Source organism: Vicugna pacos, chromosome 11, assembly GCF_048564905.1.
Source record: "Vicugna pacos chromosome 11, VicPac4, whole genome shotgun sequence".
In the NCBI taxonomy this organism is placed as follows: Eukaryota; Metazoa; Chordata; class Mammalia; order Artiodactyla; family Camelidae; genus Vicugna; species Vicugna pacos.
This window is the reverse complement of record NC_132997.1, coordinates 50,291,229-50,318,639: the sequence shown is the minus strand read 5'-3', so window position 1 is coordinate 50,318,639 and position 27,411 is coordinate 50,291,229. Positions and strand designations below refer to the sequence as shown.

Sequence of the window (27,411 nt, the reverse complement as noted above, 5' to 3'; positions counted from 1 at the left end):
GATAATTTTTAATGACGGGGGAAATGTTCATAACAGGCTGGACGAAAATAAGTAGGACCTAGAGTTTGATCTCTGCTTTGTGATATAGCTGTATTTACTGGCAGATCTACAAATATAAACTGCACATATATTTGCAATAATACCCAGAGTGTTTCTAAGTTGCTCCTGGCGCTCCCCTCAATGAATCAGGCCCCTCCTCACAGCCCCACCCTCTCGAAGGTCTAACGTTATGAAGGTGAATAAGCGAAGCGTGATGGCCACAGGCCTGTACCCTAGGACCTCGTTTTATGAAAAATGACACCAAGGCGGGGAAATAATCAGAGTAGTGCCAGTAGGTGGTGTTTATAAAGTTTTTATTTTCCGTTTTCTTAAAAATAACATTTGATTTCCTTTATGCATGTGTGAAGTGTACTTGTTTCCTTAGGCTGAGTTAATAGGCAGATAAAGACAACACGAGGCGGGGTCCCCAAGTGTAGGTGGGGTTGGGGGTGAGGGGAAGGGGGGCACAGGGGAGAGAGAGAGGGTGGGGTGACCCACGGGACGCTAGAGTGCCCATCAATGCACAGACACGATCTAACACTTTGTTTTTCGATTTTTTTTAAAAGACATCTAAAATTACTGAGAGATACGATTTCAGCACTTAAATATACAGACGGAAATCCAAGCACTTGAACACAATTCTTAACTCTAAGCTCAGTTATTGCACATAACACATTTTAAGTAGGCTTCAGGCTATAAAGCAATTTGCTCTGCTTGGGACTTCCTTGAATGTCTCGAGTCTCCTTCTGCACCCCCAGTGTCTCTTCCCTTTGACCCTTGCCAGCCCACAGCCTCAGGACAACGCCAGGGGTCAGTGGATTAGCCATCATTCTCCCCAAGGGCTGAGAGTGAGGCTGGGGTGAAATGGAGGGTTCCCATGTTGATCCCAATGGATCCCCACCTACTCAGAGGAGAAGCTGAAAGCAGATGGAGCTCATGAGAGGCTGCGTGGGCAGGCAGGCTGGTGCGAGGAAGAAGTGTGACCACTGGCCACATGTGGTCACAGCCCCAGGGGGCCAACACCCCCTCATGCTCTCATCAGCGTGGCCTCCCTCCTCCTCCTTCCTGAGCTCCCACACCTCCTCCCTCATCGCCCCTGAAACCATTTCTGAGTGGTCTCCCAAGGCACATGTGTTCGCTCCAACTCTAACCTCCCCTATCTGAGACACACCTGTCTCTCCCAGACCCACGTGTAAGCACGTCTGGGGCAGCCAAGGGCAGCTCCGGGGCCAGGCAAGAAACTTCTTTGAAAATTTGGTTGAGCTCTTTCAACAGGGCCTGAATTCCGCTGCCTGCCTAAAGCAGGGGGAGTGGGGACAGGACAGAGAGAGGACACAGAGTACAGGGACATGGGAGGGACTGGGTGGCAGGCAGCTTGGTCAGGGGGCACACATCTGAGGAGCTAAGGAGGGACCACCTTGCAACCTGGCTCAAGAGGAAACCTGCAGCTGGTCTGCCAAGTCACTCGGAGGCTTTCAGTCCACTGGGCACAAGCTACTTGGTCTGGCTTTGGGGGGGCCTCAGTCCCAGAGAGTGGAGTGAAAAGCAGCGTAGGGGCTTCAGAGACAGGGCAAGGCTGGACCCCTGAGTCCCACCAGGGTCTAGTTTAGCGCTTTTGCTTTCTTTCTACAAACATATTTACAAGGTCATAAAAACGTGCACAACCAGAAGACCCAGGGACACAGAGAGGACATGTGACCCCAGAAGGGGAGGGCGAAGTGAAAGGAGAAGACCACCCCTCCTTCTCTACCCCTCCCCACCCCAGAACACCCAAGCATCCCCAATGCTGCCCCAGGGGATGGTTCCAGAAGTCTGAGCCAGGGCAGAGGGAAGAGACAGACAGACTCCAATCCTAGCGAGAGCAGGAAGTTTCAAGTAGCTTTGAGAGGAGAGGCTGCTCAGAGAGCAGAGGGCTGACGTGGACCGTTGGCATTTCCCTGAACTGAGCCGGGGACCAGAGGGAGGAGGGGGTGGGAGGACGGAGTGGGGAGAGGGGAGACGGGACGCGGGGGATCTGGAACAGCGCAACACCTTAATGACCAGAACTGTGCTGCAGAATGAGAAGCGGTTCATGGGGCTAACTGGAGTTTCGTTATTTCCCCCAAGGGAGGACTTGGAAGATGTTGATTCCAGGGTGGAGTCAAGAGGCGGACAGGTGAGGTTCTTCCATAAAGTCCAACAGAAGCGAGGACTCTGCAGAAGCCAGGGAGCCAGGCTGGGATGCTTGCCCAGGACCCTACACCTGCTACCACATCGACCCCACACCTGCCACCACCCAGCACACAGAGTGCCCCTCCTCACATGCCAGGTGCCTAAGGATGGTCCCTAGGCTCACACACGCACACACACACACACACACACACACACACATGCATGCACTGTGCTCACCACACAACGAAGGGCATCAGAGGCCCAAATCCAGGTAAGAAATTCTTTACCAAAGGCTAAGAAATTTTGATTTCAACAGGGAGAACTGGACAGAGTTTAAAAAAAAAAACAAACCAACCCATGGGGTGTCTTCTCATCCACCCTGGCTCCTGCCTGGTAAGGAGATTTGGGGGACCAGTGAGGTGTGGCCTCAGATTCTGGTTGCCTCAGACCTGTCCCCTCTGACTTTTCACAACCCCGAACACCTCAGAACTTGGAGAAGCCTCTCCGCCAGAGAGGCCCTAGGGGACCCTCAGAGGGGACAGAGGGAGAGCCCAGGGGCTGGGAGGAGTGGGGCTGGAAATGGCCTGTCCTGAGGGGGAGAGATAGGGAAATGTCATGGTCTCTGAGGGCAGAAGGCTGCAGCTCCCCACCACTCCTCCTTCACAGGGTCTCAGGGATGCTTTTGGTTGGTCTGGATGGGAGAGGAGCACTTATTAAGGGGTCGCGGAGGAGGTGGGTGCACACACACACATTACTGGCTAAGACCTTGCTTTCTGATCCTGGGCTCCTGGAATGGGCCACGGGACCCCAGCAAGGGGTATGGGGGCAGGTATGGCCCTCACAGGGCCAGGCGGACCTCACCTGCATCACAACTGCCCGCTGCTTCCACAGAACTGTCCAGGCCAGGCCCCCACCTGGGAGCCAGAGCTGTTCCAGGGTCTGACATTCAGGGCTGCCCTGACTCCACACCTAAGAGCTCTGCCTGGATCTACAAAACCAGACTCTCCTTGCCAAGCTGACCCCTTCTCCCCATCACTGCCCACTGCCCTACGCTCTTCTCCCAACAGCTTGGCAAGGCCATCCCCTGCCCTGACTCTCACTTTCCACCCCCAGCTCCTTCCCGGCCACCTGTGCTCACACTGGCTTGAGTTAGAGTCCAGCAAAGGGAAAGGGCTCTCTGAGGTGGGTGTCCTGGCCCATTTAGTCTGAGCCCGGGGTGGGGACATCACAACCAAATTAGCCAGCAGACAGTTCCCTGCCCTCCCTCCCTTCTGCCATGGGGACTCATTTCACAGGCCAGAGCTTGACTCCAGAAGAGGAAGGGAGAAGGCAGGGGCCAGAGAAGACAGGGCTGGCTGAGGCGAGGGTAGCAAATCAGGACAAGGGATCCCAAGGCGTCAGGGCAGGACTGGATGGGGCTGGGGGGCTGGCAGGGGGCATCTCACTTAATCAGTTTTGACCTTGCTGTGTGTGTATGTGTGTGAATGTGTTTTAAAATCAACAAATGGAGAGAAAACTACAAGGAGGCCAATGTGTGGACCAAGGACACGTTGGTCAGTGCATGCCACGCACACACACACTCACACACACATACACTCACACATCCAGTCCTCTCTGGTGGGGCCAGGTCCTTCCAACTGTATTTTCCCGATCCATTCGTAAGCTGCCTGCTTCTGTCCAGGTCTCTGCTGGCCCATCCCCCGGCCATCGGCACCCTGGCCTGCCACGGCGCCCACGGGCCCTCTACCAGATGTAGCCTCCGTCATCCGCCTCGCCTGCCTCGCCCTCCTCCTCCTCTGCCTCCTCGCCTGCTTCCTCCGTCTCCTTCTCTTCCTCGTCCTCCCAGCCAACACCGCTCCCGAAGTCCCCTGAGAAGCCCACGATGTCGTCTGTGAAGGGGACAAGCCAAGGGGCAGGTTAGGACCCTGCCGGCTGCCTCAACCCCGCCAGCAGGGAATCCCGCCACGAGGCCCTAGCTAGGCCCTCGCTGCTGCCGGCCCTTACCACAGTCGGGGCTCCCGTGCATGCGGGTGCCGGTCAGCTCCAGGCCCAGCTGGTCCACACACCAGCAGTCACCGCTGCTCTGGTCACACTGCATCTTCCGGTAGTAGCCATCCTCATCACAGCTCGGGATGAAGACTCCTGAATGGGGCAGGCCCGAGGGTTCAGAACAGGGCTTTGGGGTGGAGCCTGGGGTGCACAGGGGCCCAGAACCCACCAGAGCCCAGCCAGTCCAGGTAATAACCACCCAAAAAGTCCAGATGTCCAGGGCTGGATGCCAGCATTTCTTTCAGCTCGACCCACCGGAAACAAGAAAACCACCTGCTCAGCCCCCTCGAGGGCTCCCATCCATCCCCACGGTTCCCAAGTCCTGTGGGATAGCCAGTCTGACCTCATCGTGCTGGGAGCCCTCGATGTTACGGCCACTCCTCTGCCTGGCTGACCCCTGTCCACAAAGCCCAGGCTTCTCCTCCCAGCCCTCTGATTCTGACCTGCCTTCAGGACCCACCCACTTTCCCTCAGGCCTCGGAGCAGCTGCTCCTCTGTCCACTCAAAGGCGTCTGCTGACATCTCCACTTTGGAGCTCTAGAGATAGACTCTGCCTACTTGGGGGTGGGGGCTGAGATATGTAAAAATGATAACACCCGGCACCACAGGACGGGCGCCCTAGGCCCAGCACGTACGCTGTGTGCGCCAGGAATGCAGACCAGACAGGACTGCAGCCAGGAGGAAGATCCTGGCTTCCTGGCAGAAGTGGCACTAATGCCAGCCCCTACAGGCCACTGGGCTCTCGGTCCATATGGCTTTGCAGGAGGGTCCAGTGTCTGGTTTCAGGTGCAATGGTCTCATCGCCCCGTTAAATGCCAAGCTGCACTCAGGAGCTATGAGCCCTTAGACCTCTGTGACCCCCAGGCTGGCTTCTGTCCACTGTGCTCTCCTTCAGCATCACGCGTACACAAGCAACAACTGGTCACTCTGTCCTTCTGGTCTGTCAGCTGGTGTGTTGTGTTTCCCCAAGTAGCCTGCATGCTTTATGAGGCCAGGGATCAAGTCTCTCCTGCCCATCGGTTCTGACCTGGGCTGGATTGGCTGTTCTCTCTCCAGGACTGGCGCTCAAGAGTTTGCTTGAGAACATGGGTATCTGCTGGTGGGGTGGGGCTCCTTCGAGCTTTGCATACAACCCTGCTGAACTGAATTGAATGGAGGGGTCTAGGAACCTTCTGTAGCCCCACCTCCAGCCCCGGCAGGAACAGGCACAAAATTAGGCACAAAATTAAAACATACTTTTTGAGGGGCCAGTTGGAAGACCTTGGCCTACTGGCTAAAAACAAGAAGAGGGTTTGCCTCTCCTGTCTTCCCAGGCCGGGGCCTTCTCTGGGCTCAGCATCTTCCATGATACCCAGGGACTGGAACCTCCGGGCCTCAGAGGAACACTGAGGCACCTGCCTCCCCTTCTGAGCCCAGCCCAGCCCCCTCACCTGGCTTCTTCTTGGCTGCTTCCTGGATCTGGATGCGCTCCAGCTCCGCCAGGCAGGGGGGCTCTGAGGGAAGAGAAGCAGTCTCTGATGAGGGCCGTCCCACGGTGCTGGGAAGACTCCCTGAGTGCTACCACAAGGCTTAGAAATCCAGACATGGGGCTGTGCACAGTGAAAATTCCTGGGCTCTGACACAGGATGCACTGACCCCTCTAAGGTCCCTCAACGTGACACAGGGATAAGAACACCCAGGCTCCGATTGGGGGAGGCTGTTACATGGCTGTGGGATGGGCTTAAGTTTCCAAGAAGCCCAGGGCTCTCTGAGGGTGTCAGGAACTCATGGGATGAGTAAACAGGATTCAGAAGAGAAGGTGGGGTGAAGGCACAGATTCTCCAGGGTGAGAGGCCCTGGAGGAAACATAAGACTAGAGGGAACATTAGACGGCAGTCTGAAAATAACTGGCAGCCAAATCTAACTTGTCTGTGACCTTGAGAAGTCCCCGAGCTCTTCCCAGAGGGAGCCCTGGCAGATTGCAAAATGTGATCAGTTCCCAGCCTCCTGCCCAAGAAGGCTGCTATACAGAATGGACAGAACGTGCTTCAAAGGGCTGGGAAGTAAAAGCACTGAGGCTGTGTAGATAGCACGGAAGATCTGTGCAGAGGGATTTGTGATTTACTGCTCTGCACCCAGATTTTCTCACTTTATCCTCACAACTGTCTCTGAAGTCTTGTTATCTCCCAGTTCAGATGAAGAAACTGAACTTGGAAAGATTCAGTTGCCTGCCCAGGGCCCCAGACCAGCGTGTGGCGGAGCCCTAGCAGAGGCCTCAGCCTCGAGCCACAGGTGCTGTGACTCTCCCCCAACACGGCCACAGCTGGAACCAGGCCGAACACCAGAGGCAGAGCACCTCCGGGCCGGGCTGGTCAGCTGACCCCCCAGTTCCCCATCGACGGTAGTTACCACTTGGCCTAGGTGATCTCTAAGCACAAGTCCCACTCTGGTTCAGGATATACAAAGCTGGCGAATGACGCCATATCTCTAAGGCTAAAGATCACCTACATAGTCACATATTTGGGGCAAATACTGTGAGATGGGCCCCAAAGTGGAAACATTGAGAAGCCAAGGTAGCTTCAGCTTCAGGATCCCTAAGCCCCTTCTGAGCCTGCCAAGGGGCCCTAGAAATGTTACATTTGCAGTTTCTTTCTTTTTTTTTTTAATGGAAGTACTGGGGATTGAATTCAGGAACTCATGTATGCTAAGCATATGCTCTACTGCTGTGCTATATCCACTCTCTACATTTGTAGTTTTTAATACCCTTCCTCACAGAAGGCCTCTGAAAGTGCATACACTTCAGAAGCCACAAAATCCACGCTGTTGCCTGCCGAGCAAGGGAGTTCGAGTGCTGGTTTCCCTGGGCTCCAGCAGACGAGGCGCTGAGCGAGTGCAGGAAGTAGGGGGCGCTGGAGGAGTCCTGGGCCTGAGAAGGTGGCCAAGAAGGAGCCACTCCGACTCCCAAAGAGAGCCTGGAGCGAGGGGCAGGGCCTGCACAGCAGAGCCGGACCGGGGCTGGGGAAGGGGCACACTCACTCTCCCTCCAGAAGCAGAAGCACCACTCAGCGGTGGAGACACGGCCGTCCTTGTAGGTGTCGCAGGAGTTGAAGAAGGGGCGGATGCAGACCTCGTACTTGTCCAGGTTGATGGCAGCCAGTTCCATCTGGTCCAGGAAGAGGTCGGCACTGGTGTCCAGCTTGGAGAACATCCAGCCGATGGAGTCCTTGCAGCTGGCTCCCAGGCTCTTGTCCAGCCCTAGGGAGAAGGCTGCGGTTCAGACCTGCTCAAGGTAAACCGCTCCATCTCTCTGTCCATCCATCCCTCCACCTCTCCATCAGCCCCAGCCCTCTGTTCAGGGTCAGAGCAGCTCAGAATCTAACCATGGCTGATAGCCTATCCCTCTGCCTCTGCAGAGACTGCATCCAAACCAGTCAAAACCCTGTTTAGAAAGCCCTGGAGGGAAAATAATTCTTCACCCTCCCTTAGCTACCCAGTTCAGGGTTTAGCTTCCTTCCACCCATTTTAAGAAGCTCTTTCTGTTGGCTAATCTGAATCTCTCCTGTCTGGCTGATGCCCTCCTTCTTTTGTTCCGTGGTTTAAGCTCTTTGAGGGGCTCAGAGTCTAGCAGGAGGGAGCAAAAGGTGGGTGTTCTCAGTGCAGCTAGGTGGCCCCAATGCACACCTGTCTCCCCATCTCCCGCCCTCCCCCCAGACAGAGCCATCAGCTCCTGTACCACTGGGTGGGCTGGCCCCGCTGCTGGCTGAACCGTTCTGCTTGGAGTTCTCATGAAGGAGCTGGAACCAATCCCGCAGCCGATCCCCCAGGTCAGCCAGGTCCTGACCCGTGCACGTCTCTGCAGGCAGAACAGGAGAAGGGGGTGGAGGATGAAGGTGGGGTGAAGCAGTAAGCATGGTCCCAGCTTGGGGTGCTGCTGCCCTACAGGCCAGGGGGCTGGGTGGTGGTCAAGGATGCCAGAGGAGAGTTGGAAATCAGAGGCTCTCCCATCTTCCTCTTCCACCTCACTCCGCAGCACTGAAAACACACAGTAAGGGCTCCCTGTGATGAGGCCTGAGCCCTCCTGACCTGTGTAAACCAGACCTACAGCCCCACAGGTTTCTCAGGCCTGTCCCTGTTGCTGCCACTTCCTTCGTGCTGCAGACCTCTCGTATCATCCCAGGGCCCTGCAGGGAGTGCCCCAGGGGCCCTGGAGGTGAGCCGCCCCACACTCCCAGCCTGGCTGTGGCCCAGCACTCGCTACCTGGTTTGCCATCGTTACCTGGTTTGCCATCGGCGGTGGAGGTGGCAGCCTGCTCTGTAGGGCAGGGGCAGGGGCCCTCGCATCTCACCGTCAGCTGCTTGCTGCTCAGGCACGCCTGCTGCTCCAGCTTACACTGCATGACAAGGAAGGTTGGGCTGGGGGACGTGAGGCACTGCTGGGGGTACCCTCCAGCCCACCCCACAGCCACATCTGCCTTCCCCGTTGGAGACTGCAGGGACAGACCCATGAACAGCCCGGAGGGGCCCTCCTAGTCCCTCTGGAGGCCACAGGTGCACAGAGGTCAGGGGCAACAGGCCCCTCCCTTCGTGGCCTTCCCAAAGTCACCTCCGCAGCTCTCCTGATAACAAACAGCTACTGGCTATTGAACGTCCGCTAATTCCTTGGCCTTTACTGAAAAAACACTCTGCTGCAGCTGTTAGTTTCCGAGAGGGGCTCATCTGACCCTTGCCTTCAGAGCATTTTCCCCGGTCTCATCTGGTTTCTCCCCGTGGGATGACTGCTCATAAGAAGTGGGTCATCATAGCATTTTACATCATCTCACCTGGTCCCTGGCAGCTCTGTGAGGGAGGAATTGTGTTTCTCATGCTCAGCAGAGAACACAGAAGCTCAGGGAGGCCCAGTGACTCAGTCAAGGCCATGCGGCTGGGATGGAAGCCAGACCTCCCCATAACCTTCACCTCCCCGCTGAGCAGCACCAGGACCCTCAGACCACAGCCTCCTGCCCAAACCTTGCTTTGCCCTTGGTGTGCTGTGACACAGGGCTCTCCTTCTTCCTCTATCAGCTCTGCCTGCCTTCGCTGCAATTCCCCTCCTCCATGCAACTTCAGCCTCCCTGCTTATTCTCTCTCCTTCTCTTCTCCCAGGGTGACCTCATCCCCTCCCCAACTTCAACCATCACCCACTGCGGTGACTCTTAAATCTGTATCCCACCCCAAAAGGGTTCCTAAGCCTCGGAACCCAACCCCAGCTAACAGTCCATGCCCTCCAAACACAGAGCAACTCCTCACTTCTAGGAGAAGCGTTCACAATCAGTCCATGCATTTCCATGGTACTTTAAAGTTTATACAATGCTTTCACAAATACTGTCTCATTTAACCCTCACCAAAATCCCATAAACTGGGAATTTGTTCCCCCAACCACTGTTTCCTCCCACATCATCATCTCATGGAGAATTAACTTCCTCCTGCCCCAGAATGCCTGGTACTTGCTGGTGAAGTATCCTCTCCACGTGGCAATCCGCCCATGGAAAGATTTCAACCCCCAACACCTGGATGGCAGAGCTCCTTCCTTCCACTGCCCTCGGTACTTTCATGAACCTCACTTACTCTGACTTATACTTACTTGCCTCTTCCAGGCCCTGCCTGCCACTGCACCTGCCCAAGGTCAGGGCAGGGTCTGGCTCAGACTCTTGGGCAGCCCAGCCCAGGGCTCAGTGCCCCTAGTGTGGTGGACCACACTGAGTGCGCTGACCCCACGTCAGCACCGGGAGCCCCACAGAAGGCCCGGCTGAGCTCCTGGTAGCTTCAGGTGTACCCCACCCACCCCACCTGGGGCAGGGCTCCTCACCACCGAGCTGTAAGTGTGGCCATCAGAGCCGCAGACCGAGGCGAGCTGGGCCATGTGACAGGGCTTACACACAGTGTCTTTGTTTCCATGGAGTTTCAGGGCAGGCTGCTTAATCCTACAGGAGGAGCAAGATGGAAGAGCACAGGGATGGAGGCAAAAATGAGAGAGGGATAAGGGAAGGGAGGGTTCAGAAGATTGGTTCCAACAAGAAGCCGTTGTTGCTGAGCTATGGAAGATGCAGCTGCCTCCCTGTTCCTGGCCACGCTCCCATCATCCCAGCCCGATCCTCCCCTAGCTCGTAAGGGTAGAAGCCCCAGGGCAGAGTACAGACCCCAGCTTCCCCTTTGCAGCTGGGCTTTCAGGCTGCAACTCCAGGCTCAGCTGGAACGGCGACACACCGGCATAAGGGGTCAGACCAAATCAGAGGTTGCAAACTGCCAGCCTGCCAGCCACATGTGTCCTGTAGATTCATTTTGTTTGACCACCAGGAGATTTGTTTTTAACTGGGTTATTCACCAACATTTGCAAAATGGAAGGGTTCACATGAAAACCTGGATTCCTGGCCTAGGTGAAATGGAAGATATGGAAATCCTGGTCCTGACTTTCCCCAGGGCCTTGGCTCACCAGAGTGGTCTGCCACCAAGCTCCCTTCATGCATTTCCATTACCTGTCAGGCCCCTACAGGCATCTAAGATTGCAACCCTGATACTCTGGTCTCTGATTCTATGATTCCCCAGGAGTCGTGGAGTCAGGGAGGGTCTTGTCCTTGGGCTGGAGCTAACGCCTCAAATGCCCCTCACGCCTTCCCTCCTCTGAGAGCCTCAGAAGCTACAACCTTAAATATTTCATGAGGTCGTTCCATGTCAGAGCTGGAAGGAACCTCAAACTATCTGGACCAAGCTATTTGTCTTATGGATATGGACACCAAGGCCCAAAGAGATGTGCATTGCCCTGTGTCCCACAATTTGATGACTAATCTCATACAGTGTAGTGGTTTTGAATGACATCCACAGATTCTTTGACTCTCCTCCCTTCAACAGATGGAGCCTAATTCCTCTCCCCTAGAGTGTGGCAGTACTTATGACTCACTCCTAACAAACAGAAGTGGCAGAATTAACAATGCATGACTTCTGGGACGTCATAAATGACATTGTGGCTTTCTTCTTGATCTCTCTTCCTTGGATGACTCACCTGACAGGAAACGAGCTGCCATGTTGTGAGGACACTCAAGCATCCTTAGGAAGAGGTCCACTTGACTAGGGCCAACAGCCAAGGGAGTGGGCTCAGAAGTGAATCCTCCAGCCCCAGTCCAGCCTTCAGATGATGCAGTCTCAGCCAGCATCTTAACTATAACCTCCTGACAGTCTTTGAGCCAGAACCAGTCCAATAGAACCAGTCCAATAGAACCATGTCTGATTCCTGGCTCTCAGAAACTGTGTGAGATAATACACATTCGTATTATCACCCAAGGCCCTCACCTGTGCTCTAGCTTCTTGCGGCTGATGCACATGGCCCGCTGGTAGCCCTGGGCGATGCACACCTTGTGACGGCTGCACTTCACCTTCTGGCAGGGGTCCTTGGTGGTGTCCAGGGCTGTAGGGACACAGGGTGAGGACACAAGTCACCTGGGAACCAGTGCCAGAGAGCCCAGGAACCCCCAGCCCCACTTCTCAGCTGGGAAGACCTTCTCTCCAGCAGCCATTGGTAACCAGAGTTCCTAAGCTCAGAAGTCCCACCTCTATCAGGGCCTGGCTCCCCAAGGAGCCTCCAAGGCCACAATCAGGACTTGCCCTCCGGTCTCAAGTCCTCAAGGGTGTCAGTCATCTTCCCCTATCTGGGAGGGGCAGGTTACCTTCATCTCCTTGTTGATTGTCCTCCCAGCTCTTGATGTAGTCATCCTAGACAAGGACAGAGTGGGTGAGGGAGAAGGGAAGGGCTAAGATTTACATCCTAGAGCTGAAGTTCAGCTCCAGGACCAACAGAAGAGATAGCTGGCCCACTGCTGCCACATGCCAATTGCCATCATCCTTGTGGCTTCCCAGATGACTCCTGTCCACCCAGGCCCTGCCAGCTCCCTCCCCCAGAATCTAACCCCCTAAACCAATGTCCAGAATCCCTTCCAGCTTCTCCCATAAGTTTCTTATCCCCCATGCCCCTCCCATGCAGGATACTTCAGGGAAGGAGAAATCATGGTGAGGGTGCAGAGGGAGAAAGGGAGTAGGGTGTGCAGCTGCAGATACATAAGAGTGGAGCCCCAGGCAGTACTCACCTCCACCTCCTGGGGATTGGGAAGCAGCAGCAGACCACGGGCAATGGAGCAGGAGGAGAGAGGGAGAGATGAGGATTTCAGTGTGAGGCCCACCCTCAGACCACGTGGTCCCAGAGCTCCCGAGGCCACATCATGTGACTGGACAGTGGGCCACAGTTTAATGGCCACAGTTCTCTGACCTCTATGGCCTCCAATTGGAGGACAGTATTTCTATGTCTTTACTACAGACAGCTTCAGATCTGGGCCCACTCAGGGCTGGCCCTAGGAGCAGTAGAGGTGAGACCCATGGCTTTGAGAGTGAGGCCCATCCCTCCACTGGAGGCTCTGAAGCTGGTCCCAATGGCCCAGCCCCGCTTCTATTATCAGGACAGATGTCTGAGGGGCCCACACTTTCTGGGAACAGTGATTCTCGTGCCTGGGCCCTCGCTGTTCCAGAAATGCTACTCTCTCCCCTGGGTCCTCCCTTGGCAGTTTCCTCCCCTGACACCTGCCTACTGTGTGAGTGAGGCAGGAAAGACCTCTCCTCTGGGCTGCATGAGGACTATTTTTCACTCAAGGTGTGACTTTCCTGCAGGGCTCAGATGGTGCCCTGAGAGATAGAGGAGCTAGAGCCCCTCCCAATGGCTTCCTCAGTTACCACGATCCAGCTGCAAATCCTCAGAGTCAGACGGTCCTAAGAAAGTCCTCTGATGTCATGTGTCCCAGGCCCCTCTGTGTGCAGGAGAGGCCGGAAGCCCAGAGACAAGAAATGATCTGACCCAGGTCCCACCGCCTCAGAACCCCAGTCTCCCAAAGTCCAGCACAGACCTCTCTTCCTCCCCTGGGCCTGTGGACCCCACGGTGGTCAGAGGCCGAGCAGCTTTCACCTAGCCTAGCTCACTGGCACAAACCCCAGCTCATTCCAGTTTCCCTACTTTCCCCTGTGGGGCGAAGACAGCAGGAGAAAACCAGCAAACAGCTCCCAAGGAGTTCCTGGTGGCAGCTCCAGCAGGCACGGTGGCAGGGAGCTTCTCAGGACTGGAGGAAGCAGTGCCCAGGAGACAGCTGCTGGCCTCCTCTGGATGGGGCTCCAGGCACCAGGGGGCAGGGGACAGGAGGAGCCATGGGCAGCTGCTCCCCCCATCCTGAGTCCCATCCAAGGATCAGTGCTGTGCTAGATGGGGGCAAAGGCCCCACTGTGGGGAAGGGACCAGATCCCTGTCAGGTCAGGGGAAGAGGCATGGGGCTCCTGCGCCAGAGGGCACCCCAATGGAGGCAGCACAAAGGAGGGCACCCACAGGGCTCTGAGGTCTCTGATGTGTCCCCTGAAAGTTGACAAGCATCAGAGGAACAGGCAGGGGTAAGAGCACTTATCAACATTGCCTCCTGGGCAGAGGCCAGAAAGGGGCCAGGCTGAGCAGGCAGTTGGCATCACACCCAGGTAGAGCATGCTGTGGTCAGGTGTGCACTTGAGTGTGTGCTTCTGCACACGTGAGTGCAGTCCTTTGGGCCTTGGGTGCACATGTGCACACTCACGGGCCTATGCCCTAGAGCTCGTATGTGTGCAGGTATGTGTGTCCTCGTCTGTGAGCCTCTGCACACACGCACACACGTGGAGCAATAGTGTGTGCTGGGTGTTTGTAGGAAAGGATACCTCAAGGCAGTTCACCCAATGCCAGATGCTTTTTATCTACAAACGAAGTAACAAAGCCCACTTCTGAGAGCAGCCTCCAGTTTCAAACGTGGAGGCCAGGGCCCTCCCTTGGCTTGGCCTTCCTGCCTCTTCCTCAGAGAGAGGCCCAGGTGGGATGGGAAGGAAGTGGTGAGGGCAAGAGACCAGCGGACATCTACCTGTGAGGGCCTGGCTGGCAAGGCCTCTGCTGTCTCTGTCTTGCTTTCACACGTGTGTCTCTGAGCATCTCTTCGTCCACCTCCCCTTCTCTCCTCTCTCTTTCTCCCTCTCCCCCTTCACTCTGCCCACACCTGCCCCCACATACATGTCCAAGCAGCCAAGTGTCCCACAGTCCTTGGGCCCAGGAGCAGGCAGGAGGAAGCCCACAGGTGGGGCTTCTGGGGAACCTGGCCTGGGCAGCCCTCTGGGCACTGGACAGACCAGCCCAGGCTCCTGGCTCAGGCACCTACCTGATTCCAGAGGGCATGGCCAGAGCCTTCTTGAGCCCCTGGGCCAGCTTCTAAGGAGACCACAGGGCAGCTGACAGGGAACCCAGGCACCATTTCTTCCATTTGCCAGGGCCAAAAGCAGCAGCTCTGACCCAGCCCTTCTTCTCCAGGAACTCGTCAGAGTGGAGGAGTCTGTTCCCTGGTGTCCACTCCACCACAGATGGGAAACGAGGCTGAGAGTGGCCAAGTGGCAGAGGCCAGGGCTACAAGGTTGGGGCAAAAGTAGGAACTGGTCTCCATTGAGTTGGGGTCTCCCCATCAGCTTCATTATTCTCTGGGAGGAGAGTGGGCGTGAGGTTGTGAAGAGGATGGGGGAAGTGGCTGGTGTGAGTCACCTTCCCTCAGCCAACAAGGTCTCTGTGCCCCCGGACCCCCTACACCTGAACTGGAGCAGGGAGGGCCTCGATGCTCCCACACTCCAGCCCTGCCTGAACCTTCAACAAGGCTGGGAGCAGAAGCCTTTGGGACTCAGTACAAAACAGGTTCTCAAAGGTCAATACCAAGAACTTCTGACTAGAAATCCAGGCGGAAGTGGGGAGAGGGAAGAGGGGGCTCTAAGCAGGGGCTTTCACCATCCGGCTGCCTGTTAGAGCCCTGGTGGGAAAGAGCCATCTCCACCCGCCACCCGAGTGAGGGTCAGACTCCTTCCCCTGATTCGGGATACAGGGATGGAGCCCCTTCTGTATACAAGCATCGCCCTGGGTTCTAGCTAAGCTCCTTGTCTCCACTGTGGTGGCTGAGGCTGGGGGATTCCTAAGTGGTTCTGGATCCCAGAAGAATGGGAGCAGCGGGCCAGAGAGCGGGATGAGGAGGAGAGAGGGCCCTGGAGTCACACAGAAGCCCGCGCCTGGCTACCAGCACACCCTGGGCAAGACCTTGGCCTGAAGGAGCTCAGCAGCTATGTCCCGGGACCACCTGGAGATTAAAGGAGAGGGTGTGTGAGGGATGCCTGGTGTCCACAAAGTACTCAAACAGAGGCTGTTGTGGCAAAAGAAGAGACCAGAGACTTCAGGTGGAGAAAATGCTGGAGGGGCAGGAAATGGGCAGGGAGAGGCCACATGAGGAGCCCCTGCAAGTGCAGAAGGAAGAGGCCACCACCCAGAGAGCAGAGACCAGGGAAGGTGTGAGAGGAGTGGCCGCCAAGGGGTCTCGGTGGAGGGCAGGGCATGATGAGGAAGTCCTGTGGGTGGCATTGGAATGGCTGCTTTGGGGGCGCAGCCCAGGGACACACTGAGGAGCCCCCAGGTCAGCTGTGGGTTGATCCATCTATAAGCTGAAAAAGAGGTGTTTGTTGGCAAGTGTGAATAATGCCTTTCAACACAGTGGTGTCTATTTATGGCACCCAAGTGGGCTCATTAGCAATTGTGAGAAACAGTCTGATAAAGGCACCAGGGTCTTCTAAGGAAACAGGAGGCCAAGTTCTGCCCTGGCTCTGCTGCCAGTCAACCCTGTCCCTCCCTGATTAACAGGGATTTGGAAGGGCCCATCTCCAGTACTCTGGGGCCAGGGTCAGGTCAGAGGGGAGATGGGCCATAGGCCAAGATCCAAAGTTCTAGGCAAAGGAAAAGCCATCTATTTTACCTGGTTAGTAGAACGAACCATGACCAGCCCTGCACCCAGTGGTGCTCAGCACAGGGCAGGCACGTGGGAAGGTATTAGGGATGTACAAGTGCACCATGGAATGTATTTCGTGATGCTTTTAAATTAAATCCTCTTCACATGTCTGTCTTCCTTTTATTCTCCCACTCGTGTAAATTGGGCAAGACAGACAGGATCAGCCCCACAAAAAAATGAGAAACCTGAGGCTCAGAGAGGCAGGGCAACAGGCCAAAGGTCCCAAGACAGATGAGGAGCCAGGCCAGGACTCCCCTTCCCGACACAACCCTCTATGAGGAACAGTCTGGAACTGGGAGGAGCCAGGGGAACAGGTAGAGAAGACTTGCAACCTGCAGTCTGCCCTAAACTTGGTTCACTGTGCGTCCTCAGCAAGTCACCTGCCCTCCTGGGGTGACGCATCCTCTTCTGTGTCCTGTGGGTGCCTCTCAGCAATGGCTGCACATTGGAACCGCGGGTAGAGCTTTTTAAACCCTCCACCGTCCAAACACCACCTGAGCCCACTGGGCGGCAGCTCCCAGGGCTCCCCTGGCACTTGCAGGCAGGCAGCTGAGTGAGCCCACAGCGACAGCTCCCAGGTCTAAGGTCCTTCCAGCTCTGCCTCCCGTGTCTAATGCTTTTATCTTCTCTGGCTGCTTCACCTCTCACATGGGGCCTCAGGGAGGAAAAGGAGCTGCTATTCTCCACCCTCTGAGAGCAACTCACACAAGGCAGATACTCAGGCCGGCTTGCTGGAACCCGACTCCTGATTTCCAACTCCAGGCTTTTGCCTTTGGAGCGCACATCAATCCACCCTCCCCAACTTTATGACATCAAGCCAAGTCCTGTCCACCTCCTACTGTCCCTCTGGCCTGCCCTCCCCTCACCACGCCCACTGGTCCCACCCTGCCAACCCGGACTCAATTACTGCAGCATCTCCTCTGAGCTCTCCCTGCCCCCGCCCATCTTCCATACCCTGCAGCCACAGGGATCTTTATAGAACATAATCCTGATCATGTTTCTCCCTGCTTAAAACCCTTCACTGAATATATAACTTGCTTTCATTTTGAAAAAAAAAATGTTTGAAGGTGACTAGGTAAAAAGGATTTGTACCAAAATGTTAACAGTAGTTTCCTCTGGGGGAGAGGAATACAGAGAATTTTAGCATCTTTCTGCCTTTTCCCAAGTTTCCAAAATTTCTATAATGAACATGTATTTTGTAATGAAGGTGAAAAAAATAAATATATTTTTTAAATCTTCACTGGTTCCCGGTCACCTACAGAAGAAAATCCACCTTCTTTTGATCTGTTCCTGGCTAGTCCAGCCCCATGCCCTTCCAGCGGATGCTTCAGCCTGGCCAGACCTGGCACAGCCATCTCCCGTCTTGGGAACATGTGTTTGTATCCAGCCCCCGAACTTCTATTCATCTTTCAAAACCTGGCTCAGGCACTGTCTTCCCTAACCCCACCCCATATCTAGCTTTTCTTCAGGTGGACTGCATCTGGTAGAAGTTTATTATTTCTCTGGTTACACCAAGCAATGCCATTGCTTCTGCCTAATTTAGATGACCAGTTCCTTGTAGGTACAGATCATACAAAGTTCACCTGTCTGTGCCAAGCACCTAGCAGAGAGTAAAAGTACCCTAATAATAGCTAACATCGTCTCAGCAGTTACCATGTGGGAGGCATTATGCTAAGCACTTTATACCCACTGGCTCATTGGAATCTTCATAACAATTTAAGAGAAAAATTACTATTATTATCCCATTTCTCAGGTGATAAAATTACCTGGAGAGGTTAAGTGATTTATGCAGGATCACACATCAAATAGCACAACAAAAGAGTACTGGCACCCCCAGAACTGAGATTCCCGAACTGTGTTCCTAACCAGGATTCTGTATTGCTCTGTAAATAGCAGATAAAGAAAGTTCCAGGCCAGGGGCTAGGCCCAGGAGGCCCAATCCCAGCCCACAGGTGGTTTCTCCCACACCAGCTCTGCTCCAACCCCAAGGCAGGGAGTCCTGCAGCCAGAGCAGAGGGATTGGCAGTGGTGGGAGAAGACACCTGGGGACCCCCCTTCTCCAAGCATTTTCCAGAAACCCTTTCACATGCCCCTGGTTCGGCTGGTTTGGAGCTAACTCATCTCCCGCTTTGATCTCGGCAGCTCAGCCCCGTTGCCGTGGAGACAGGGCCCACTGTGCCAAGCTGGGGGAGAGATGGTGGTGAGTGCGCAGGCCTAGCCGGGCTTAGGGGGCACATGCTGGGTGTTTCCAAGGGCTGTTTACTTCCTGTCATTTTAATTAGCACCCAAATCACCAGCTCACTTCACAGCTTGAATTAACCCAATCTCTCCCAGTCTCTCCACCTGGTTGGGGAGGATGGTACGCAGCAGTGAATCAAGCAAAAGAGCAGCACCCCAGGGCTAGAAATCACCTGGCCAAATCTCCATTTACCTCTTTACAGCACAGGTGAGGGGGAGGCTGACACCCCTGCCCCAAACCCAGCATGGAATCAGGGCACTGGGTATTCCCTTGGCCTGGCCTCTGACTGCTAACAAGAGCCTTGCCCTTGCTGGACCCCCCTCCTTTGCCCTCCTCCCTGGAAGGCCCCAGTGTGGTAATGGCTGTGAGACTGTAAGAGCGCTTTGTAAACTGTGAAGCTGTCTACATTCAAAAGCCACAAAACAGGACCAATAAGGCCAGGTTCTTTGGCACACACGGTGGGAGCCTGGGAGACAAGGCGGGCAGGAGGCACTTTCAGGTCTCACAGTCACCAGGGGCCTCGAGTGCAGACTTTTGACGTCGTCTCCAAATGAGGATCTACAGCCAGAGGCACCCGGACAGTACCGAAAGATGTTCATCATGAGACTTTAAAGAAACCACAACTTAAAAAAAGTTTTTTGGTTTTTTTCTTAGTGGGGAGGGGAGTAATTAGTTTTATTTATTTATTTAATGGAGGTACTGGGGATTGAACCTAGGACCTCAAGCATGCAAGACATGTGCTCTACCACTGAGCTATATACCCTCCCCACAAAACCACAACTTTTGTAACCCTGTTATGGCATTTCTTCATTTTTCAATAGATCAAGAACCTGTAGAAATGGAAGTGGGCCGGGCCTCCCTCGACCCATGAAAGGCCCTGTAGCTGGCAATATTTTTGCCTCATTCCTTAGGCGAAAGGAACTCTGAGAGAACCCAGACCACCGAGAAGGCCCAGGAGTGGGGGAGCTTGTGACCGGGGGCTCCTCCTGCCCCTCCCTGCAAACAGCTGGGGAGCACAGAGGGAGGGACCCAGAAAGGAATGAGGAGAGGTGAAGAAGGGGCCTCCTGGCTCCTTCTCAGCTGAGGCCTGACACCCCCATCACAGGCCCAGGCAGAAGGCGCAGAGGAGGCTGGGAGGGGAGGCAGTCACTACATATTTGCCCCTCTCTCAGAGGGCGCGGCTGAGGCTGTGTGATGCCTGGACAAACAGACGGAGACAGGTATCTGGCAGACTCCCCACCTCCCACCTCCTCTCCCCTCAGAGGAATTTCCTTGGAGGATAAAAATGTGCTTATCACTCCCTGCATGCCAGGAGCTCTACCTGGCCTCACGTATGCCCATGCCAACACCCCCAACCCCAGATTCTGTCTCTACCGCTTGGGGCACCTCGGGCCATGACCCCAGTCCCTGGGTTTCTGGTCCAGGCGGCAGCTCCAGGGGGCAGTAGAAGGCAGAGAACAGGGAAGAGGTACAGGGGAGAGGGGGCTTGGAGTTCTGTTCTGAGCTGCTTCAGGACCTCCGTTCCCTTTCTGGAGCATGAGTCGGGGGTAAGATTTAAATCTCAGGGATTTCTGAGGAGGGCCAGAGACTGGAGCTGAGGAAACCCAGGCATGGGATAGTGAAAGAGCATGAGGCTGTGAGGGGAGAGGGGTTCTCAGATGTCTGATCTGTTTCTTTACCTATAAAATGTGGGGGCTCAGTGCTTAGTGCCAAATGCTCCTGAGGCTCCACAGATGGCCCTCCCAACTCTCCCAAACTGAGACTTTGACAAGAGGGAAAAGGAGCCTGATTAAGTTCAGACTCTTCCACCTCCTCTGACCTGAGCAAGGGAAAAGGGATCAGGGAAGGAGTCAGCAGGTTGCATCTAAATAAGCAGGAGTAAGATACCGGCCAGGCCTGGCTCATCTTTCCTGCTATGTGCAGCCTTGACCTCTTCTCAGATGCTGGGGACGAGAGTTGCAGGGACAGGATGCCCTGCCTCAGGGAACCTGGTCTCCACCCAAGGGAGCTCACCCACCTGCAGGTCTGATGGAGGGCAGCCTTCTCTGAGGGCCCACTGAAGTGGGGGAAACTCTGAGCCCCCTACTCCTAGGCAAAAAGGGGAGGGTGGCTGCAGCCAAGTCCAGGCCCACAGACACAGGGGAGAACAGGGAGGCCTGGGGGACAATCTTCCTTCACGGCATCATTCATTCCCTTATCCCACAAATGAATCATTGGAGAGTCAGGGTGCTGGGGTTCTAGTCGTGATTGTCCCAATGTCTCAAGGTCCCCAAATAACCAGCATGGCTCAGCCCAGAGCCCCAGCTCCCCCTTTGCCCTCTGCCACCTAAGCCCACAGTGCTGCTTCCTGGAGAAAAGAGGGAGGTACTCAGAGGACAGGGTAGCTAAGATCTTTTCTGGCTCTCACATCCCACAGCACATACTTTATACTGAGCACCTACTATGTGCACATACACCCCATGCAATGCTCTGAGGACGGGCTGGTAAGGTCACAAAGCAGTCTGTCCCCAGACCCTGCCTTCAGGGACTTGCCTTGGGAGGAACGTGATAAACACATATTTAAAATACCAACAGGAGGACTCTTGAGATGCAAGCCCATGGTGTAAGTAATGCCACGAGGCAGCACCAATATGTGCCACGTGAGTTTATGGCCAAAAAATGTTGCAGGAGCCCCAAGGAAGGGGCTATACCTACAGCTGACCACTGGCTGAGCCCTCAGGGGGGGTCAGAGGCTGGGTCATTGTGAAAATCATATCACCCTACAGCTTGCAGCTGGGCCTGGTTCTGCCCACCAAGGTTAGACATATTTTCTTTGTCTACAGACCTAAGAAGACCCACATTACACCTGCAGGGAAACATACAGCAGCAGTGCCCATCCCCAGCTTGGTGTTGACCCCAGGTTGCCACCAGGCCTCATTTCCCATGTTTCTTAGTCTCTAGTTAATACATACCCTACCCTAATATAGTCATAGATACTTCCTCAAGAGGAAAAAGAATATTGCTTCCCTAAACCCAAAGCCTTGCTGTCCAGCCTGTGGCAGGGGTGGGGTCGGGTGGGTGAGGTATGTTGTGCAGGTGGAGGGGCTATTGATGGGCCTCAGTGCCAGGTGAGGACATGATAAGGACTGTCCATTAAACCAAGGGGGAGATCAAGGGCCAGAAACGTGACATGGCTCCCCCAAGAAGGCATGCCCTGGGCCTTAGGGTTTGAGGCAGGCTAGAGCTCTTCTACTCCTCCAACAGCTTTCCGACCTTCTAGAGAATGGAGTGGGTGGTGACGGCTGGCCATCCTCTTCAGACAGCCCGGACGCCAAGAGAAGCATAAGACAGCCTCTCTAGGTGAAGAGGGCCCTTCTCTCGCTGTCTTCCCAAGGCTCAGAGCCCCGCTGGGCGTACAAGAGTCCCTCACTATGCTGATACCACTGTGGGCGATGCCAGCCCCTCCAGTGTGGGAGAGGGTTTGCAATCAGGGTGGAGGAGGAGGCCAGGACCTAGCCTTCCATCCCCAAACCCCAAAGATGGAATCCATTCTGATCTGTTCTGGGGTTCTTCTTACACACCCACACTTACCCACAAACATCTGTGAAACTCATTCCCCCACCTGCACTGGTTTAGGTATGGAGGGGAGGGGGAAGGGTGGGATGGTAACAAGGGAGCCCCTTATTGGCTATATTTGTGGCTGAAACTTGCTACTGGCCTACTTGGTGTTCAGATCTGCAGTGAGTGAGTGAATTAGTGAACATACATCGATGTCGTTCTCATGGAGATGGATGCATGGTGTGGACTAGCCCCAGAGAGGCTGATCCATCTGGTAGTTTTTCTAGGAGGGTATTGCCTGAAATGGATGCCCTCCAGCCCTCCCACAAGATGCCTTCATGTTTATACATCTGTTTCCATCTTCTAGACTGAAACTGAAGTTCAGAGAGGTCATGTGATGTACCTGGCATCACGTGGCCAGGCAGTACAGGGTCAGAACCTGAACCCAGATCTCCCAACTTCCAGACCAGAACTCTGCCAGCACCCCGCGCTCCTGCCTCTCTTGGGTGGACAGATGCCTCTAGAGAGTCGCTAAGCCGAGAGGTATGGAGCAGGCTGGTGGCAGGCTCCCAAAGACACTGAGAGCCTTGGTCCACCCTCCTAGGAGGTACTGCTCCTGCCCAGGACATCCTTAAGCTCACAGGGCACAAGCCAGGGTAGACTGTTTCTTTCCATTTCCACTGAGGGTTAGCCTAGATTTCTTTGAAAAGCAAAGTTGAGTTAGATGACCTGGATTCAAATCCCAGCTCTGCCGCTTACTAGCTGTTTTACTGTAGATGAGATACTCAGCTTGTGCCTCTGTTTCTTCAACCAAACAGGGATGGACTCTAAAGTAATGATAACTACCTCACAGATCATTGTGGGGCACAAGAGGCAGCACGTATAAAATGCTGACCGCAGGGACAGACAGAGGTAAGCACTCACTGCAACCAGTGATTCCACATTTATTAACTGTGTGCCTCCCAGGTGCCAAGCACTGTGCTAGACACTCATAAACATAATTAAAATTTAATAGAAATGGAGTATAAAGCAGAGAAAAGCCAAGAAGAAAAAGAACAGTCAGTGCTGCCCAGCTAGCTCTTGGATGCTGTGTAATGGACATGTCTCCTCTCAAGTGTCCATTTCTATGAGGACCTGGATGCTTTGTTCCAAAGACTGCAGTAAAATCCCACCCACTTCTTCAGGGAGTGAATCTGGAGATGGATACACCGAAGAGCAGGGCTCCAAAAATTCCAGGCCTGCCCAGCACAGGACACAGCCAGATCCCCATCTCCTCTGACCTGAAATTCCCTCCTCCCCAGCAGCAAGGCACCAGGCATTAGAAGAGATCTATCCAGACACATGTGAGAGCCCTGCACCCACTGGAGGGGAGGATTACTCTGCCGATAAATCCTTCACAGGCCCCTACCTCCCCAGTAATCCTAGCGCTCAGAGAAAGAATGCTAAGCTGAAGTCCCTGCTAACCAGCTCAGACCAATTCCAAGCTGGAGCAACGGCCCACGCTTTCCTTCCCTTCCTCGTTCTCCTGACCCTTTCGATGTCACTCCCTCCATCTCTCCCCAGCAATTCGGTCCACACCATTTAGTGAGGCATTTTTCTCTCCCACGCTACTAACTCCTTGGTCCTATTCCCCCAAAATATTCCACTCTTCCTGCTTACCTCCCTTCCACCCAAAGTGGGGGCCCTCCACCACTTTGTGATTATCAACAAGATTTAGGTTCAACCTGGCAATGCCTTAGAGGTTCAATAGAAACTCCTATCTCTCTTTCGAGGAGCCAGGGAGCATATTTTCAAGAAAGCCTGCCTGATTAAAATGTACGTAAAGCCCAATGCTACTGTGCCTAAAGAGAGGGCCTTCAGTCCCTACGGTGGGAAGTGGGGCCTCTACTAACAAGGGAGGGATAAGAAATGCCTGCAGTCCTGGCACAGTCTCTGTGTAGTCTGTGCACTGCACAACTCCAGGGGGCGCCATTTGCACAGAGGCACCCCTGGAGTCATCAATGCAGTGGCTCTGAGCTAGCAGTCTCCTGCATTTCTGCAGAAGCTGCCAAAGGTTCCCCAGAGCCAGGACCCCCTGCCCAGCCTTCCTTGTCTTCCTTCTCTCCCTGAACCTGCTCTCCCACAGGGCTACTTTAAATGGGGTTTTAGAATAAATCTCCCTTATAAGAGCCTGAGGCCATTCAAACCAATCCGTGCCCTGAAGTTTCCATGAATCTCATGGGGCAAGTCCTGCGGGATTTCAATCTAGAGCCTTTCTTCTAAGCATGGGAGGAAAGGGGAAGTGACTGGCACCAATACAGGAAGACAGGTGTGCAGATCTGTGCCAGGGGGTCAAGTAGTCGGTCATTTATCCTCACCCACAGAGTAGGCTATTGGAAATAGGTGGATGAAGGGAGACAGAGAAGAACTGTTTCTTTTTAAACTTTTACTCTTCTGATTAAGCATTTCTTTTCCCTCTGACCTTCACCAGTCCATTCTGGAAGATCCAACAGCCAGCAAGTCAGAGGGAGGCCTGGACCAGTGACACATGGATTCTGGATGGGCAGGCCTGCTGTCGCCCCCTCGCTGCTGTGGCCGGGCTGCTTCCCAGGCAGCGGCAGGAGACTGCAGTTAATCTGTGCTGGGCCTGCAGGGGACTCAGGAAAAGCCTTGCTGGAGCTCCAGGCTCCCTTGGCTAGACCAGCCATGGGGTGGGGCAAACCACCCACCCTGAGGCCCAGGCCACTGAGGCCTGAGAACCAGGCAGAACGCAAGCCTTTCTGATGAATTACAACCTACAAGTTTGACTCTGGAGATAACGAGTCACTTGTCTCACAGTAACAAAAAGATGCGTGTTTCTGCCTCTTTCCATTATTTGGCTGGATATCGTATGAGGCATGTGTGTTTTAACATTGCTAAGTAACTTCTGGAAGCACACAATTTAAGACAAGATAAGAAAGGTCATGATGTAGCTGTGTTATGCTAGGTGGGTCCGTGAGAGTATCTGGGGAATGTGGAGCAAGAATTGGGGTCGCAGAAGAGGCTCTCTGGGGACAGGTACCAGCATTCCTCTCCTCCAGAGCATCGGGCCCATCCCCCACCTCACACCCCCACCCCGCCCTTCTTCTCTGGGTCCCAGCCACGCCCTCTGCCCTCCCCACTCCTACTTGCCCTTCTGGGAACACAGCAGCCTTCGGTTTCCCTTCTGATCTACAGGTGCCCGTAAACAAAGTGCTGCAGCGACGCCGGCTCCTCCGCAGCCGCCTCCCCATCCCCCACCCTGCAAAGTTCGGCCCAAGGTTAAGCCGGGGTTCCGGTGGGCGTCCACGAGGGGTTCCCAGACGCAGCTTCGGGGCTCTCCCCCCTGCTTTTCAGGTCCACTGGGCTACAGAGTCTTCCCTCCGGATTGGAGTTGCGCCCCCTCTTCTGGGCTGCGCAGCCCCATGAAAGGTGGGTCCTGGAAAACCAGCCTCCCATCGTCCTAGCGTCACTCTGCAAGGGGACCCTAGATCTGGCCCTGGCGGCCACCCAGAGGTGGCCTCTGGTATTTTCACTGCCTTCACCCGCCCCTCATCACGGACACGCCTTTCACCATCCCGCCTTATGAGGATTGCTAGGCTCCCCCCTCCGCCCCCGCCAACACCAACCACGGGCTCTGTCCCCTTCTGTTTCCCCTCCCCCAAAGCCCAAGATGGGAACAGAGGGCAAGCGGAAGACGATGCTACCTTCCCCGCCGGCCCCACCCAGACCTGTCCCTTCTGCAATGGCCCGTATGTGAAGCCTGCAGCATCTACCCAGTCAGGGGCACACCTGGGGGTGGTACAGCCCCCCAAAACAGAAGGGGAGTAGGTCAGAGGCCCAGCTCAAGCCAGGGCCCCCGCTCCACCCTCCCTGCACCCCCTTGCATCCCGCACCCCTCTTGCATCCCGCACCCGTCTCCACACCCAGCCCGAACCGGAGACCCTGTGGTTAGCGCGCGCGCCCGCTGAACAACTCCTTGCCGGGACTCGCCTAAGGCGGGTGTGGGACTGGGGGTCCTAAGCCTGCCAGCTCCCGGGCCGAGGGAAGGGGGAACACAGGGAAAGATGGGTGCGCGTTGTTTACTCTGGGTGCAATTAGCCCGCTGGGCTGCGGGAGCCTGTAGCTGCGACGTGCAGCCGCTGCTCCCAGCCCCGGGGTCTCTGCTCCAAAGCTCACTCCCCAAACCCCCACCCCGGCCCTCGCGGCCCTGCATACTCACGTCTCGGAAGCGGTTCCAGTGCTTGATCTTGCCGCTGTACTGCGAGATGGACGACAGCCATTGCTCGTCCTCCATGAAATTGCCGGGGGTCTCGCCCTCCTTGAGCCCTTTGGCGTTGCCTTCGGCCAGGGCGGCTGTGGCGAGGAGCAGCAGCGGCAGCGCCAGCCGCCCGCAGCCCGGAGCGCGCATCACGGTCTGGGTTTGACCTGGGGAGGGGGTCTTGACTTCTGCAGTATTTTAATGTCCTTCCTCCCACCCGGCAGTTGGCGAAGCAAATGCCGTCGTCTTCCTCAGCCTTCCTCCTGCGGTCTGATTCCGGTGACAGACGGATAGTGGGTCGCGGCTGAAATGTGACCTGGTTAGGAGATGCACTTGTCTGAAAAAGCCCAGCGCTGGACGTGAAGAGGAAGAGAGAATCAGAGAGGCTGCGCCAGCAGGGGCCGTGTCTGTAACTGTAGCATCAGCATCACGTTTGACATCATCATACCTGGTTTGAAAAAAAAAAAAAGGAGGGGGGTAGATTTCAAAGGGAAGCGCTAGATCAGAGTGCCAAATGCCAGCCAGCCGCCGCCGCAGAGCCCAGCCCAGTCCAGTCCAGCACTTAGGGAGCTGCAAACCAAGGAATCCTGATCCTGAGATGTCCCTGCTCTCCCTCCAAGGGTGGAGAGCAAGAAGGGCCTCAGGTCTCCTCAGGGAAGATGGAAGTAGGGACATGACACAAAACTCTCTGGTTACAAAGCCAGTCAGGCTCAGGTGTCTAAAAGAGAATTTGGCCACAGACACACTCTCTCCCCCCTTGCCTCCCACCCAGAGGGGCCTGCGCCACAGCCCTGACAGCTGGCTTCCTGCGCGTTATGGCTCGACAGTAATGGGTGTCTTCGTTAAGACAAAAGCCATATAACAACTGGCTGCCTCATGCTCTTTTCAAGGCAAGCCCTGAGCACTGAATAGCTGGTAAAACAGAGGCAGATGTCCTCCTCAAGCAGCTGTTTAAGGGCTGTCACCCCTTTTGTTAGCTCTTCCTAAGGCAGCCCTAAAAGGCAAATATCTGACCATTTCATCCGCCTTGAGGCTACAAATTCAGAAAAAGGACATTTGTTATGGTTTTGATTTCAAGTTGATTTTAATAAGCCACTGGAGAAGGGGTGGTGGTGGGGAGGCTGATTTCGTTTGAGGTGTTTAGGTTTTTGTTAAAATTGTGATCCTTATCACTGCCTTTAGAAATGTGCTGACATACTGGCCAGGAAGGCTGGAAGCTGGGCATGGTCCCAGGATCAGAGCAGAAATGGGGTCAGGTTTACATCACAAAT

The 27,411-nt window shown here is 55.0% G+C and overlaps 1 protein-coding gene and 1 non-coding gene across 3 annotated transcripts; both read right to left on the bottom strand.

The window, feature by feature from the left end:
* Positions 1–336: 336 nt before the first annotated feature.
* Positions 337–27,191, bottom strand: SPOCK2 (SPARC (osteonectin), cwcv and kazal like domains proteoglycan 2). Of its 2 annotated transcripts, XM_072971347.1 has the most exons (11): positions 27,155–27,191; positions 26,102–26,588; positions 11,916–11,961; positions 11,542–11,656; positions 10,064–10,178; positions 8,495–8,609; positions 7,952–8,071; positions 7,255–7,473; positions 5,670–5,732; positions 4,195–4,332; positions 337–4,079 (listed from the first exon to the last, which is right to left on the bottom strand). In XM_072971347.1, the coding sequence occupies exons 2-11, from the start codon at positions 26,288–26,290 to the stop codon at positions 3,934–3,936; spliced, it is 1,266 nt and encodes a 421-aa protein (XP_072827448.1). In that variant the 5' UTR covers positions 26,291–26,588; positions 27,155–27,191; the 3' UTR covers positions 337–3,933. The 2 variants fall into 2 exon arrangements, with proteins under 2 accessions (XP_072827448.1, XP_015102144.2); XM_015246658.3 differs by lacking the exon at positions 27,155–27,191 and having other exon boundaries at positions 26,102–26,606.
* TRNAA-UGC (transfer RNA alanine (anticodon UGC)) lies at positions 19,037–19,111 on the bottom strand. The gene has a single exon. It is a non-coding gene; the product is annotated as a tRNA-Ala (tRNA).
* Positions 27,192–27,411: the final 220 nt, after the last annotated feature.

Excerpts from the sequence above, each read along its gene's own strand:
- SPOCK2 (XM_072971347.1), bottom strand. The coding sequence starts at position 26,290 with ATGCGCGCTCCGGGCTGCGGGCGGCTGGCGCTGCCGCTGCTGCTCCTC. Across the intron at positions 7,474-7,951 it reads CGGGGCCAGCCCACCCAGTG|GGCTGGACAAGAGCCTGGGA; the intron begins GTACAGGAGCTG and ends CCTTCTCCCTAG. Across the intron at positions 5,733-7,254 it reads CTTCTGCTTCTGGAGGGAGA|AGCCCCCCTGCCTGGCGGAG; the intron begins GTGAGTGTGCCC and ends CTCTTCCCTCAG.